Source organism: Limulus polyphemus, unplaced genomic scaffold (assembly GCF_000517525.1).
Source record: "Limulus polyphemus unplaced genomic scaffold, Limulus_polyphemus-2.1.2 Scaffold135, whole genome shotgun sequence".
In the NCBI taxonomy this organism is placed as follows: Eukaryota; Metazoa; Arthropoda; class Merostomata; order Xiphosura; family Limulidae; genus Limulus; species Limulus polyphemus.
The window spans coordinates 272593-290630 of NW_013665745.1; the positions used below are offsets into that span (position 1 = coordinate 272593).

The following is an 18038-nucleotide window of genomic DNA, read 5'->3' on the forward strand; positions in this document are numbered from 1 at the left end:
TGCTAATGTTCTGATTCGACGATATTGAAATGATACTCTGCATGTATACTGTGCCTGTGAGAAATGGGACTTTAAAATTAAGAAAGTTAATCTCGATATTTGCTTCCTTACTGAATGCAAGCTCCGACACGTCATTCCTAAGTTCCTCCATTTTAAATTATCAAATTGAAATCTACAAAATTGGTTTCACTTGTTTTAGAATTTTGCACAAAGCTAAACGAGGACTATCTGTGCTAGCCGTCCCTAATTTAGCAGTGAAAGACTAGAGATAAGGCAGCTAGTCATTACCACCCACCAACAGCTCTTGGGCTACTCTTTTACCAACAAATAGTGGGATGGATCATCACATTATAAAACCCACATGGCTGAGAGGGCGAGCATGTTTGGTGGGATGAAGATTTGAATCTGAGACCCTCAGATTGTGAGTCAAGCTCCCTAACCACTTGGCCATGCCAGACCCATAAATAAATAAATACACGTTTCTCTAAGTATTATCACATTAGCTGCCACCAGTGGTATTAATAGTTTCTACCCTAATGACAAACATATTTTCCTTTTTCACTTAACCCAGGTGTCTAATATTTATATGAGTAACTATACTAAGTTTAATTAGCTCATTGAAGCCACTTGTAATATGTGTCCCACCAGTGTGTAACACAATTCATAACTAAAAGTCGGTTGTTAACCACTGATGGGGCACCTGGCAGTGAACATGTTATCAGTTTTATTTTTCTTTGTAGCAAACCTGTGACTGTTATAGTGCGACTTCTTCAGGCTTACATGATACTTTCAATTTATAACATATAACTATAGAACACAAGGTGTTAAATAGGTACCTGGATTTGTCTAATAATGTTGTTGTAACATTGTAAAATACAGATGCCAATGTTTAGTGATGGATTAAAAATGTGAAAATGTAAATGATAATGATACATGTATGTACATTTATACAACACACATACTTACATATATATATACACACAAGTAAATACCAGAGTTAAATTATCAGGCAATTTTATAGTCAAATGTAACAACACGAGGAATATGAAATAGTTCAAATCTACAAAAAATAGGCAGTTTTCTTTGTCATTAAAGACAATATTAATCATAATGCAATCATATTATATCAATGGTTGCAAAAAAAAGAGAGAAAAAGAGAATATCACACACCAAAACAAAATATATCAATAATGTTTCCAGTCATAAGAAGTCAAATCCTAAAGAATTAAATTTATGATTCCCCCCACCTCTGTTCCTGTCTTGATTGGTCTGATGTCGAATCATACGATCCTCTATGCACTGGTTCTTGAAGCAGTTTTTTACATGTTGAAAAATGTGGATTTGATTCCACAAAATGTTTTGTGTTATGTTCAAGGATGGAAAATAAATAAATAAATCACCTTTATGTTTTCCTACTTTGTCTGTGCTGAGTAAACAAGTTTCTTGATATAGGGTCTTATTATTTCTGCAAGTAAGATATAAAACAGCTTCCTCCCCCCCTTTTTTTTTATAAATAAGACAGTTGTCTTTATTTTTGTCAGTATCTTTTGTACTGATATTCGAGACTTAATGTCAACTTTATTGCCATAGTTAATATAAAAAATTCATTATCTACTAGAATATACAGATAAATTGATTTCTAAGAATACTTTTCAGTGTTAATTTGCCTAAATGCTGACTGGAATAAACCTATTTCAACAGTAGCACCTATTCATCAAAACAAAGCCATTTTATGCTGTTGTGAGTTCCAACAGAAACAGTTAGAGATCAGACAAACAGTTTTCCAAATGACAAAATAGAAAGTTGTTTGTGATGTTAAAAGGAATTGTCATTTTTACATTTCACTATTACAACACTTCAATATATAGGACATATGTAAACACATATTATATTAAAGCTCACAAGAAGGTGGATGTCTCAAGTCCATCCCGAAAATGAATCCTCAATTATTAAAGTACTAAATACAGTTGTTTATCATTCTTTCAGCTGAAACTGAGACAACTATCACTCACATGTTCAAAAATTACAAGAAAAATAAAATATATGCAATTAGTTACCAGTTGTACAAACAAATTATGTTAAGCCACTACTAATGTCACGCTACAGTATCTGGTACCATGTGTTCAAGTAAATGAGAGTAGTTAGAGAAAAATAGAGTTAATGTAAGTTAAATAAGTAGAACAATGTTCCATTTCAGTTTAACAAAATGTATACATACATAGCTATCTACCATTTTATGTTGTTCTTCAAATTACCTCCATCACTGAGTTTTGTATACATAAATATTTTATTAACTCTTTCGCAATGAGTACCCCCTATAAACACTTTTCTTCGCAAGTGACCATATTACATTCAAAATTTAATTAACCCTATTGCGACTGACATCCTTTACTGTGCCTGTCACAAGGTTTTAGTGACTAACATTCAAAATTTTATTAATCTACTTTTTGTTTATGTTATTCCAATTAGTATAGCATAAAATCTTAGCTAATAATCCATATTTTAATAGTATACAAGTTTTAAGTTCTTCATTTTATAAAGCAATATTTTAAAAAATCCTGAATTTCCCCTAGTGTGATAAATGACACATTTTCTCTAGGTACATTCTCTTCTATATTTTGTCCACCACTTCTCCAATAAGTACAAAATTAAATGTAAATTACGTACTATAAAAATCGTTATTGCTCAGACAAACCGTAATTTTTATAGCCTTCAATTTTGTTTGGTCACAGAGCTATCAAGTAGAAAATCAGACTCCTCTTGCCAAATCCACCTGTCACATCCTCTCTTTCAGAATTTAATACTTCTCTCTTACGTGTAATTCTGTATTATTCATAACCAATAGAAAGCCAAAGTTTTCATCTATCAAATGACACATCATATCGTATAACATTGCTTTCTGAACAGAAAATTATAAATTTCACTTTCAGTACAAGCTTTGTTCCCATGGGAAAAATAACAACTAGCTTGGATGAATTTGTAACGGCTATTGTCGCATAGTTAGAAAGCCAAAAAAATTGTGAGAGTTAGGGAAATTGTCTACTTTTTTCATGTTATTATTATAGGTTCTTTGGTGCATTATTTAATTATATAAAAATTATTTAGTGCATTACTACCATTAGTATGATTAGGGTTAAGTGTCATTGACAATTGACAGCAAGAACAAAGAAGATTCAGGTAATTACTTTATTTCATGATTATTCTTTATTTATTATTATAAAAGTGACTAAAATGCAAAAATAGGGATATCTTTAGGTTAGTTAAGGTTAGCTTAGGCAAAATAATAAAAATGTTTTATGAGCCACGCATGAGAGCAGTTCTTGAGTAACGTAATTCGATAATGTAACGTGAGCTCCACATTCCCCAAGTGATGTACAATTTATAATGGTGCAAATAGTAGTTAGACACGATTCAAAGGGTAATAAAACAATAAAAATTAATTATAAATAATTGTATATTGTTACGAGTTTAAAGCTACTTAGGATAAATGAATGTGGTTTCAAGTTACAATTTGAAGTCATTCTAGATAGAAAAAAAGGTTAATTAAGATCTATTACATTTTTTTTTTTTGGTGGTTATCAAGTTAGTTGGTTGGTTGTTTGGCATTTTCGGTGCAAAGCAACTAGGCTATCTGCACCAAACAACCAGACGAGGTCAGTCAAATTGACCAATGTTGTATAAAGTTAGGGTAGCGAAAATAACAGATAAAATATGAAGTTTTAGTCGAAATCAAACATTTGAAATGTATTTAGGAGGATTTAGAGAATACACAAATCAAATCTGAGGTTTCTGAGATGAAGAAAAGTATTTTTATTCTTAATATGAAAATCACCTTGCGCACAGAATATTCAAAACAAATAACTGATACATTCACGAACAAATCTTTAGTAAAAATGTTTCATTAAAAAAACAACTGATTTTTTGTGTACAAAATACTTTAATGCGTAGTAAACGTCTACCAAATTTTGTGAGGATACATACACTGTATTAAAAGTTATAGTATTAAAACTATATACAAGTAAAAATGGTTGGTCCCTGGGACGACCCCGTATTGAGAGAGTTAACCACAGGTGCCCCTTTAAATCTTTTCCTGCACAAGTCACCATGTTATGTTCAAAATTTTATTAAACACCTTTACTATATATGTAACATCTACATGTAGACTACAAAGCTCAAACAAATCTGTTGAAGGTGGTCATGGCACCTGTCAGAGAACTTTGAAATGCACAAGTCAAAAGGTTATGTAAGCATCTTAGAGTCTAGATGTACCTCTATGCAATTGCTTTTGTATTATTGAAGATACAGAATGCCAAACTAGAGAATTTTCGTAGCTTGTTGGTCATGTGACAGTACAACTGAAATTTTAAGAAGTTTTAAAAAGTTTCTGTTGAAATATACGACTTAAAATATAAATAACATAAAACCTTGAATTATGACATACATTGTAATTTTAATTTAATTAACATAAATTGACATATGTATACTCATTAGAATGAGCTCATTTTATACTATACTCAAGAGAGCATAATAAAACATTAAAAATTAACTACATGTTAAAAGGAAAATACCTAAAATTACGAATTTAACCAAAGGAAAATCTCTAAAGATATTCTACAGAAAATTAAAAGGTATGTAGAGTTAGTGATATGGTAGAGAAAATGAAAAATAAAATATAAACATTTACCTTAAAAAACTTTTGATATTCATTTAGGAAGTTCTAGAGATTATGCAAATGAAATATGAAAACTATAAGGTGAAGAAAAGTATTTTAATACTTAAAATGAAAATCCCTATGCACTCGATTAATTAAGAGTTTGATTGCAAGTAGCTACAATAGATAAATAAAATATTTTTGATAAAAACACTTAATTAAAATAATGTTATTCTTTGTTATTCTTATGATCTTTAAAAATTCTTACCAGTTTATGAGAAGATACGTTAAGAAATTTCAGAGTTAGCGAATGTATTGTTACACAAGTGAAATTCATGACACCTTTTATGCAAGTTACATGAGGGTTGATTGTTTTAGTAGTGAAGCATTTCCTTAAAAAACCAATTCCAAATGTATAATTACAAATACTACTCTTTTCTATGCTTACCTATAACAGGTTTATGAGTACTTTGGAAATTTTCAAAAGGATTCCCATGCTCTTCTTGCAATGGAATAGAAGACAATGAACTAGCATGAGCATTTAACATTGGGCGTGGTGGCAAAGTGGGAGCACCACAGGAACGAACAGTGGCTATACAGTCCTTGTGTACACCTATACCACATGCTGAACAAAAATATGTAAATATATAAAATTAAACATAGGCACAAAACACAATAATCCTCTTAACAATTTGAGGTATCTTAAATCAAAATCAAATATATTACAATTTTTTTTTCAAGTTCAGGATACTAAATCTACTCAACAACTCTAGTTATGAGTTAATATTCAGGCATCTAAATATCCAAAATTGTGCTAATACAAGAACCATAAATGTATGAAAATATTTAGTTACATCAAATACTATTTGAGGGCAGAAGAAGAATATAAATTTTACGCAAGCAGCCAGTCAAAGCTAAAGAACCCTGCCAGATACATTATCTAATGATCTATGACATAATAGTTTGCAGGTGAAATCATAGAAAAAATACATAATTATACATACAATTATATTACCACATAATTCAAATCAGAAAGTTCAAACAAATAAACAAACAGTGATTTCAATACCTTTCAATAACATTTCTTCTTTTTTTCCTGTTGCTTGCTTTTAAATCATTTCAGGTTCTATTGTTGTTTTCTTAGTGTAAAACTACAGAAATGGCTATTTGCATTCTGTCCAGAGTAGGGAATCAAACCCTGGATTTTAGCCAACTCACCATGGGACTTCTAGGTCATACACAGAAGACACACAGAGTGCTTTACACTAAAGACTTTTTAAAATTTTTTGGGGAATCTGTTTCAGATCAAAGCTACATAGGGCTATCTGCTGTATCCACCATGGAGAAATGAACCAGAGATTTTAATATTGTAAGTCAGCATTTCCAAAATTGGGTTCCATACGATATATCCAGAGGTTCCGGAGAAACTTTTGTATAGTGTAATCAGAATAAAGAAGCAGGACAGGTATAAGTATGACTTAGAAGCTTGTCAACCTATAAATCGTCCACCCTGTATTCCTTTTGTCTTTGGCTATTTCATTTACTGTAAGTTAGTCTTGAGTTTGTGAATATTTCATAAGATTACAAAATTACAGTGATTTCAAGTATTGATTGTACTTAGCCATGGATCAGTGGCTAAAAAAAGGAACTTTAGAGCAAAAAAACAATCTGATACGATGACTGTGGCTCAAAGCGGATCCAATGCAGCACTTTACTGCCGAAAAATTGGAAAATGATCTTTCAAAATGAAGCAACTCCCACTCAAGTCAACTGAATTAGCAGCAAGCAATAAGAAATGCAAGTACAATGAGAGCTATTTCTCTTATGGATTTACATGCAATGGAAATAAAGATTCCGCTGTGGCACAATGCTTAATTTTTTAAAGGTTCCGTCAATAGTTTTAGAGCTCAAAAGTGTTCTGTGGCTGAAAACATTTTAAAAATGCTGTTCTAAGTCCATAAACATACCACTGTCCAAACAGGGGACTTTTATAGAATTAATTTGTTTCAATTAAAAAAAATCACTTACTTGCACATTTATATCCTTGGTAAAAAATACCCCTGGAAAAGTGAAACCTCTCATAAATTATCAAATTTTTCCTTAAAAATCATATACTTTTACACACAATAATAAAAATGTAATATTTGCACGAATGTCCTCTGTTCTTTTTTTTAAGAATACATTAAACATCCTGTTTAAAACTTTCTATAAAGTGAACATAAATTCATAGATACTTTTATTCATTGGAAAACTAAACTGAAAAACTAACATGTAAAAGTATATAAAGAAACATGTAACACTTTCTTAATTTGATATTTTTTTCTATACTAACTTATAAGTGCATTAGAATGCCTACAAATGTTATCATAGTTCTGACCACTTTGCTTAAGAATGTATACACAGGTTCCAAGAGTTCTAACTTGTATTGTGAGCAAACCTGAATTATAACTGTATTCAGTGAATAAAAGTCCTAAAATACACTCAAATTGTGTTTTGTTTTTAATTTTAATGCAACTTGTTGTTGTAATAGAAAGAAACTAAAATATATACTCAATGTTTCAATGAGTATGTATGTTTAGACCAAAGCCTGAATTATAAGTTGTTTAATTTGTGTCTATATTATTTTAATCTAAGTTACTTCATACTGAATCTGCAATACAGTTTTAATAAATAATATTATGAAAATAAATTTATTAATTTAAGGAAGAACGTCATGCTTTAACTGACTCATTCATGATAATTTAATGACCATCAAGACAAAAATGTACGATAAATTCCCTAAAAATGTTAACAAAAAGACTTTAATGTTCCCAAAATTCATAACTATTTACTTTATGAATTCAATACAAAATGATTTCAGTACTGTCTATATAATCACAAGTTATAGTCATGCATCGTACCTAAGGAGTTTTCCACAATCCATGCAATTTGATGGTTTATCGAATGTAAACATGTTGAACTTGTGATCTGTGAGTCTTGTGGCAGCTGGTGAGTCATTATCACTGAGTAAAAGAAGAAAATCGATCAAAAATTCTACAGTAGATGTAATAAAAAAAATAAACTTACTGAATGCATTCGAAACATTAAAATCCAGCATTCTGTTTTACTACACTTTTCTGCATGAAGATGAAAGTCTCACAAACACACAACACAACATAAAGACACTGTGATACATACAAAAAACCTCACACAAAAGGTTATGTTGGTCTTTTGCCTCAAAACAACCACATTATTACAGTCTACTAAATTTGGTAAAATTCTCTGGTGAAGTCAGTAGTTTTATTTATAAAAGAAATGTCTACTTCTATGCTGACATTTAAATCTTGTACATGTATGCTAAACTAAGTGCCTGAGTTTTAAAGATACAGTAGTTCTTACTTATAAGTCAAAGGTATTCTTTTTTTGTTTTTTGAAGCAAATGTAGTTGAACTATTTGAGTACATTAAGAATTACAAAATGTGACTTAGCTATTATATACATAATTTTAATTCCATGGTGTTTACTAGGCTCAAACACATCTTAGAATCACTGGAGTTTCATTCTCATGAGTGTAAAAAAAAGTAGCCTAATGCATGTTTTATACGTTTGATTAAGTTCCATCTATCCAATCTTGAGATATCCTGTCTACAAGATCAGGATGGACAGACAAGCAGGGGCAAATCAATGTCTTTCTAGGTGATGCTTTGCAGTGAGGGCATAGAAATGGCCATGAAAGAAATTTTATTTTGAATCTTTTCAACATTTCATAAAAATTTATGTTGTACTTGCTTTGTTTCTTTGTGTTTGATGGCAATGATATCTTATCAAACATATATTCTTTTTTCTTATCAACCTCACCCAAGTTACAGCAACAATGGGCAAAATCTCACAGAATGTGAACAGTGCTGCCCAATTATCAAACTGAAAAATATAAGCACAACATGTGAACTAATTATTTTTGATAGAAGATGACTGTTTGTTTTCTTTAGTGCAATGCTACACAATGGGCTATCTATGCTCTGTCCACCATGGGGAATCAAACTCCAGCTGTTAAGGTTGTAATTCAATAATCTTACCAAATATTTTTTGTATTAAACATTACTGATACTTGAGACAAATCACTCACAATCCAGAAAGTAACTTTCAAAATTAGCTGCATACAAGGGAATAATGTAGACTTAACATTTAAATAGTTGTTTACAGATACAGATAACAACTCATAGTAGTTTGATTACTTCTTTTTCTCACATTTAATTCAATTATTTTAAATGTAGTATTGATAATTTACTAATTATTCAACAGTGATGTTAATCACTTTATTTATTTTTTATATAAATAAATATTCATGTTTTTGCTGTGCTATCTGTACCATACCTCTACTCATTCTATAGCTAAGTAGAAGCATGTTTGTAGTAATTTATCTCAGATGTTAAGCTACATAACGTTACACCACTGAAGCTGATTAATGTTCTTTCACTTGCTCATGTAATAAATTAAAAACAGTGGCACCCTGCCTACCTCTTCCAATTTTTGGAAACACTCCCTTATATACACTTATTTCTATATATGACATGAATAACCAATCAGAAGCTCAGAATGTCCTGCTAATGGCTTTCTCAGCCGTTTTAATGTATTAATTTCTACCAATTTAATTTATAAAAGCTACTACTACACAACATGAGACTGTTCGGGACTTTGCTACCCCTCACTAACCAGGGTTAAGTTTTTAATAATAAGGTTTCTCAAGTTTTTTAGTTATACACTGTGTTCTAAACTTTGCAGAAAAACAATTCCAATGTTTCTAGTTAACTCCACACAGTGGTATAATGGCTTTTTTGAATAATGAGAACCATTCAGTGATGACACTGAATGCAACATGAAAAATTTTCTCAATATAAACCAGTTATGTCAAAAATGCTCAATGATTTCATGATAGGATAATACCGTAGCATGTATTGTTGGGAAGGTCCTTTTGGATTACTTGGTAAAAACATTAACAAGTCCAGTCCACATAATGAAAATGAATTAATTTATTTCTTTAATTAAAACTTGTCACATTCTATGTTCACCAGTAGACCTAACTTCATAAACAACATTTCGAAAGAAACTCTAAAACTAATATGTGCTTAACTTAGCAATGGATTCATGATGGGAGAAAAAGAAGTCTAATAACAAAGATGAACATGGCTGACTAGACACAAAACATGATTATTTACAAAAGATTTGAAACATTCAAATTTTTTGTAAATAAAAATGCTTTCAGTCTTATAAACCATCTTCATCTTTATTATTATACCTAACTTAATTATAAACTTACAGAATTTCCTCACTAGTAGATCAATAAATACAATGACTAATTCAATGACCTGCAGATGAATTGACGTAATAACTCTCACTGAATAACTCACTAATTCATACTGAACTTAATCACTCACTGATTACCCATTACTTATTAACTAAAAAATTTTCTGAGTCTGGTATTTGTATTATACTCATATTTCTACATCCTACACAATACTTCTACATTCTATAGATGCCTTAGCTTTCATGAAATATTTTACACATAGCCTACAACAATACTATTTTTTCTGCAAACAGAATAGCCAAGAAAAGCTACATTTAATAAAATCTTCTGAAGAGTTAATAATTGTCTTACAAACTACTGAATATTTAGAATTGGCATGGAATATTCTAGTGTAGATTAATATTTGGCTCAAGAACAAAATAAAATTTCATGAGATTATCTTAAAAGAATATTAGTACATGCATTTCATTAAAAAAATGTTTCACTCAAATAACTGATTTTTAACAATATGAAATAAAAATAACATGAAACAGCTGTTAAACTGCACACCAAAGAAAAAGGAAACAAAGAATCTTACAGAGCCTTTTCAATTGCACTTATCCATTTCCTCTTCATCTCTTCAGTCTTTGAATACATGGTATATGCAGTTTTATTTTGTCGATGTACTAGATACCAGTAGTAACTCCACTAAACAAGAGTAAAAAGAACATGTAAGAGTAAGTGAAGTTTAATAACTTGAATGCTGCACAAATATACACACACAAAACTCAATCTTTTAGGGGGAATACCATTATTAACACTTTGCATAACAAAATCATACACTTTCAGCATATCTATTCATCTCAGCTTTGTCATTTCTCAAGATTTTGGTCACAAAGAAATACGTGAAACAAATCTGGAACATTTCGTTACAGACAGCTTGTGCCATGGACTTTTTGTTACAAAAAAACACTGCATTATGGCATCCAAGTTACTGTCACATTGTTACAAAAGGTTTCATTACAAGTTTTTTTTGTGATTGGTGAATTTTATTACTAGATTCAGGACTAAATCATTTTCACTGTAACTTATGTTTTATGTAACATTGTTCATGACATCCCCTACCAATGTAACACATTGTAATACAGGCTTAGACACCTTCTCATCCCCATAGCATTATGTAATTTTTGAATGGTTCCCAAATGATTGTACAATTTATGATCTATTATCATTTTATATTTAAAAAAACAACCTGTCACAAAATGATGTAACAAGAATGCATCCATCACAAGTTGTCCTAGTAACAATGTGGTTGTAACGAAATGTCCAGTAACTAAATGTTTGGATCCCTTTGAAATATTAGTTTTCTTATGGTCTGAGCAACAAGTAATACAAGAAGCATAATTTCATAAGTTGGCAAATCATCATAGTATTAAAGAATATTTTTTTTTTTACAGAGAGTACCTCTTTTATAAGCCTGTCTTCTACAATGATACAGTAAGTGAAACCTTCACACACACAAAGAGAGTAAACAAGGGCACCTTTTGACTGACAGTAAATTAACAAATATCACACACACACAGAATATAAACATTAAAAACCTATTAAAAACATCAGAATTAGTTAAAAGTTTCAGCAACAATTTTCTTAATATATTTCATACCATTAACAAGAATAAACTGTCAATCATACAGATGCACACTTTTTGCAAGACAGAAAACATGAACCTACCTTAAACTGCATTTATGTTTAAACAATTGTAAGTTGTTCATATAACTTCTGTAACTTAATTACACAGCAAAGCACAGGTCTCATCTCTATATGGATGACCTGAATACAATGTGACTATAAAAGTTAACCTAAATTTTGAATGATATTTCTATATGCATATATAGCAAATAAGATTCAAGAAAAAAAGTAGAAAATGCACTAAAAGTGATGAAAAGGGAATCCATTTTAATATGTAACAAAAAATGCAAAAGAACTCTACTGGACAATAACAGCAAATGATAATCATGATGTTATGATGATCAAGTTACTATTATAAAGGAGGTATGTCTGCCTTTCTAAAAAAAACCTAGGCAGTGGAAATTAATTCCCAAGGAACAAATCTGCATAGCCAATGTCTGTAGAACTAAGGTAAACAGTGGCTATGTGAAAGTGATGTGTATTAAACTAGTAAACCACAATTCGCACTGAATGACAACTTTCTAAATGTAAAGACAGACAATGTGATCCAGGTAAAGAATGACATACAATTATTGAAGACCCTTCTAACAAGGTAAGGATTTTGAAATCATTCAGAAAACTATAATGAAAGGCCAGAACCTCATCCTTTAACTCCTTTTTTTTGATTGAAAGGCTGAGAACACCTGATCTATCAGGAAAGTTCAAGAACCAAAGCACATATATAAACTAGAAGTCTCGTAAAATTGTAACTACAGGTAAACAACACATTTAACCATAGTGATGTATCTGAAAACAGAATAGAGGATCAAAACACATCAGAAATTGTCAAAAATGAGACTAAATGACTTGTTCCACAAGAGAGGCTTGTCAAGCAAATTAAGACTCACAATATAACCATGCCTGGCATGAGAATAATCTAACAAAAACAAGATGAGAACATTTAAAGTGATAACTCGAAAGTTACATAATGAAAAACAGCAGACATCAATGCACAAAGAGAAAAATAATGATGAGAATACTCAGAGAAAACTTTGCAATAAGATATTTAAGTAGAGAAGGTGGGCATGGCACCTATCAGGGGTTGACAAAATTTATTACTTGTTTTTACTGCATTCAGTAAGAAAACTTTGAAAGTTATATCTCTATAGGGAAACCAAATGTACTTATTGTCTATATATATCTATATCTACATGACTGGAGATATCTTAAACAAGACTGAGTGTGTGAAAGTTGAGATTTTTCATAGCTTGTGAGTCACGTGACAACAAAACCCAAAGTTTTAAGTATTTTTTTAAAGGTTTCTTTTGAAATAAAGCAATTAAAACTTTGAATCATAAATTAAATTATAATGTTAATTTCGTTCACATACATTTATAGTAAAGGTGTTTAATTAAATTTTGAATGTAACTCAGTGACTTGAGCAGAAAAATGTTTAAAGGTGTACCCCCGAGAGGAAGAGTAAATATATTCATCTCATAAACAAAAAACACCAACATTACCTTGTCTTTACTCCCACAGCGAGTCATGGTTACATCTTCTACCTTGTAATCACGAAGGACTAGAGCTTCTTTATAGCTGTACTGTTCACCCTGAAGTAAACATAATAACATTTCTTCAACAGACAGATTATTAAAAAGAAATACGTTTAATAAATGTGACAGGAAATATAAAATTTTAATTCAAAAACACACACTTAGCCAAGCAGCTGTTCACAATTTTTGCATTAAATTATATATTTATATAAAGGTTATTTCCTCTCATTCTTTTGGATTTTCTTATAACCATCATGTTAGTTTAAGTGATTTTTCTAAAGTAACAAAATTTAATAAAGTTCTTTAGTAGTAAAGCTGTGTTTAGCAAAATATCCTAGCTTACAGAAAGATAATGAATTGCAAATGCACTAATATAACTAGGTATTAAAATGACTATAAGTCATAATAATCTTCATGTGATTCTATATCACATTTTAATCAATCCTTGTCTAATCTTGTAACTACCATGAAACTATACACTCTATAATTCTGAATTTACTTAGTGTACCTTCAAAGTTTGGGTAGCTAATAGTAAACATTATAAGAATGCTGCACAGAAAATATAATGCTTTTTTGAATAAAAATATTTTTACTAAGAATTTGTCTCTGAACTTATGAAACCTTTATTGAGTCAGTCTGAGTAAAAGATGATTTCCAAGTTAAGGATAAAAAATACTTCTTTCCATCTTACAGTTTCTTACTTCATTTGCATAACCTCTACAATCTCTTAATTAAATATCAAGTTCTTTTCTAGATAAAACTTTAATATTTAACCTATCATTTTCCATATCCTAACACTAAATTTAGCAAAATCATCTGTAGCAGAAAATGAAAAATATGAAACAAAAATTATTTTTTTTCTACAATGACTGCAGATTGTAAGACAATTACAATTTTTTATCCTAAACTGCCTCATGTTTCTAACAGTTTTACATCTGCTTTCATTTAATTTTATTGTTTTACTGTTCTTTGAGCTTTGCTTAACTAGTGTTACAAGGCAATGTCACCTTACAAGAGCTTATATAACAGCAGCTCACGTACAGAGACATCTCAAAAGTAAATAGACACCATGATTTTTTTCAACAGTCATTTATCTCACATTATCAACTTGACAAAAATGTTTACAAATGTGCATCAGTACTTAGTCAATTTGCCACTTGCATTTTTCAGTGCCATGACTCACTCTGGCATAGAATCGATAAGTTCTGCAATTTTCGCCTGTAGGATCTTGACCCTAGGCTGCACGAAAAACATCAAGTAGCTCTCCATGGAATGCTGGTTTTCTGGAACTTCTTCTCACTGCTCGAGCAAGTATGGCCCAGACATGCTCGATGGGGGTTCATATTAGGTGACTGACTTGGCCATGGGAGCCGTTGGATGCCTTTCTTAATTAAATGACTATTGAATAAACATCATGGTGTCTATTTAATTTGGAGATGTCTCTGTACATTCCTTAAGAAAAAATTGTATTCAGTTTTTCATATCTAGCTTAAGTTTTTAATTTTTACATTTTAGTTACTTTTGTTGAGAAGTATTTTCTTTGTTGTTAAGCGCAAAGCTACACAATGGACTATTTGTGCTGTTTTTAGCATCATAAGCTTTCAGACTTATTACTTTATACTCCAACTTGTCAATATCTAAAGTGTGTGTTTGTAGCTGGTTGAACAATCTGAAGTTGTTACAGAGGAGAAAAATATATATATATCAGGAGGCAGAACACTAATGCTTCATCTGATGCAAGAGATGCAGATTCAGAATTCATTTAAATATTTCATTTTGATATTATGAAATTAAAACTTAGAAAACATAAAAATCTTAATTATATTTTGATACCAAGTTTATTAACATAAATTCATAATAGAGTAGTTCAATGAACTTTTGAATTTAAAAAAAATCATGACATGGAAACTTTGACCCTCCTTTATCTATATGGTTAAACAGAATAAAACAAACTACAAATCTGAAACTTTTCTCTAGGTTTTCCTGGGGTTTGCTTCACATTTCTGAGCCCGTCAACATCCATTTTGCAGTTGTAATGTAATTTCATAAGTTTAATTAAATTACAAAACTTTACTTTTTCTTTCCATCAGCATTTGTAACAGCATAATGCTAATAAAACTTCTATATCCTTTTCTTCCACCTATCCAGCATTACTAACTAAACTCTCAATATTTGCTAGAATAATTAATTTTAGGGGTATTTTCTTAATTTAGGTTTTACTATCTGCATTAGATTAATTGGCTTTTGACTTTACTCTTTCTCTTCAATAACTTTTTAAGTTATTTTAACAATAACTGAGATTGTCACTTTCACAATCATCAGATGTGTTTCCAATACCCATTTGTTTTTTACAGCCTATAATTATAGACTCAATATTACAGATAGGTTAATTTTTGTAATAATGAAAAACATTTGTACTAATTTTATACATTCTGTCCCTTTGTTCACTCTCATCTGATCCAGTACTATTCCGAGCTGAAGATCTTCCTGTATGTGATTATGTCATCCAAGTAAATGAGAGTGATATTCTAGGGTTGTCCAAACAGAACACATCCCTTTGTTCACTCTCATCTGATCCAGTACTATTCCGAGCTGAAGATCTTCCTGTATGTGATTATGTCATCCAAGTAAATGAGTGTGATATTCTAGGGTAGTCCAAACAGAACACATTCCACTACTGATTTCATGTAGCAGGTCCATTACATAACCCAAATGGCAATACAACAAACTTCCATAACCCATTTCCTGCAGTAACAGTTGCCATTTCTTAACTTGCACTTGTCATTATCCATTCTTCAGATCATTCTGAACCAGATAAAGCAACCAAACTAGAGTCAATTCTTGGGAGTGGGTAACTTCTTTATGACTTCATTCACCTTCTAGTAGTCCATACAGAACCTTGTGGATCCATCATTCTTTTTCAAATGTACAACAGGTGATCCCCAAGGACTATTACTCAGTTCTGTTTCTCCTTTTTCCTTTATAGCTTCTACTTCTTTGAGCCTCAACCTGTTTTACAACTGTGAATCATCTGGTCAACTGACCTAATAAGGCTACATCTCCAGCATCAGTCTTATAAAATATATGTGCACTCTAAGATGAGGTCCACTGGAGGGGGTATAGTCATATAATCTGTGGCATTGATCAGTTGTAAAACTTCCACAGCTCTGGTCATACAGCTGTTGTAAGTGAGATAGTAAGCTCCCCTTATTTGAATTTGTACATTTTGTTTCGAAGGTGATAAATTATAACGTGGAACTACTAGTTCTATATTTTCACATCTTGCAAATTTCTGTTCAGGACTAACTCAGCTTTTGTAATTTTGTGCTCCTGATCCAAAGATGACATCCTTATTCTTCAGATCCACCAGAGTTCTCCTAACCAATAATCCCTCAAGACAAGCTAGTGTTTAGTTCTTCCATACCCCAGTTTCTACTCCTAATATGCACTATTTTCTAATGTTAAATACCCACACATCATGTTATGTAAAGAAGCTTCCCACAGTGAGGTAGACTTAAAGCTTTCTTTTTTGCTGAAACTTTATGAACACTTGCTGTTTATACATCTTTTTGCTTCATCTTTGTAAACAATCTCCCAGTTTACATTATCAAATCAGGATGTACGGACATAGCATTAGAACCTGGGTCAATCAGCATACTACAATAAACTGAGCCATTGACTGGCTTCTTTCAGTAGCAGATATTGTTAGATCAAATAGTGTGGAAACATCCACTCCCTTTGATGGAAGTCCAGAGGAACTCTAAGAATTACTTAGCCAACTGTTTACTGAGAATGGAAGAATAAACCACAAGACAGAAGGTGTTTTATAAAAGCCTTTAAAGAATAAAATTTGCTTCCAAAGGATGACAGAAACAGGGCATTGTTAAGAATGTTGATTCCCTGGACAATACAAATCAGACTGTGACAAAACAGCTAGAATCTCACACTGACCTGGTGGAGGGACTGGTGTAACATTATCTAGATGATCACCCCACTTCAGAAAGTGTCCGAAAAAAAGCCCATTGGGTGGGTGAATAAAGAATAAGCAAAACACACCTGTTATTGTTATATTGCTCTTTGAACGGTGTCTAACTACTATTCGCACCATTATAAGTTGTAAATCACTCAGAGAACGTGCAGCTCATGTTACAACAATCAAATTACATTACCCACGAGCTGCTCACATGCGTGCTTTGTGAACCATTTTAATTATATTATTATTATTACTTATTTTACCTAATCTAGTGTTAAATAATTTAAAAAGATCCATATTTTTAGATTTTAGTTACTTTTATATTATTATTAAATAGAGAATACATATAAAAAACAGAAATAAAGTACTTACCCAATCTTTGTTTTTCTTGCTCTTGACTGTTGAGGACAGTTAAGCCTAATTATTTATAGTAATTATAGTAATATACTTAATAATTTGTATTTAATTAAACAATGCACCAAAGAATTCAGACTAATAACATGCAAAAAAAGAGACAAATTCACTTACCTCTCAAAATTTTCCTGGCTTTCTAACTATGTGACAAGAGCCACAAGATGGTTATAGGTAATATATAATGAAATGTAAGAGAGAACTATCAACGAATTGTGAAAGAGAAGATGTGACAGGTGGGTGTGGCAGGAGAGGTCTGATTTTCTATTCGATAGCTCTGTCACCAAACAAAATTGAAGGCTATAAAAATTATGGTTTGTTTAAGCAATCACAATTTTGTAGAGAGTATTTTACGTTTAATTTCATACTTTATTCGAGGGATGGTGGGTAAAATAGGGATGATGACATGCTAATAGAAAATGTGTCACGTGGATCACACTAGTGAAAATTCAGGATTTTTTTAAATATTGCCTTGTAGAATTAAGAACTTTAAACTTATATACTATTAAAATATGGATT

At 31.1% G+C, this 18038-nt stretch overlaps 1 protein-coding gene across 1 annotated transcript in view; it reads right to left on the reverse strand.

Moving 5' to 3' along the window:
• LOC106473946 (guanine nucleotide exchange factor VAV2-like) overlaps positions 1-18038 on the reverse strand; it is a 106517-nt gene that overhangs the window by 29763 nt on the left and 58716 nt on the right. The window contains exons 11-15 of the mRNA XM_022379379.1: positions 13103-13248; positions 10513-10622; positions 7552-7653; positions 6680-6711; positions 5100-5276 (exon numbers count right to left, since the gene is read on the reverse strand). Coding sequence (XP_022235087.1) covers positions 5100-5276; positions 6680-6711; positions 7552-7653; positions 10513-10622; positions 13103-13248 — 567 coding nt within the window. The remainder of the gene's footprint in view (positions 1-5099; positions 5277-6679; positions 6712-7551; positions 7654-10512; positions 10623-13102; positions 13249-18038) is intronic.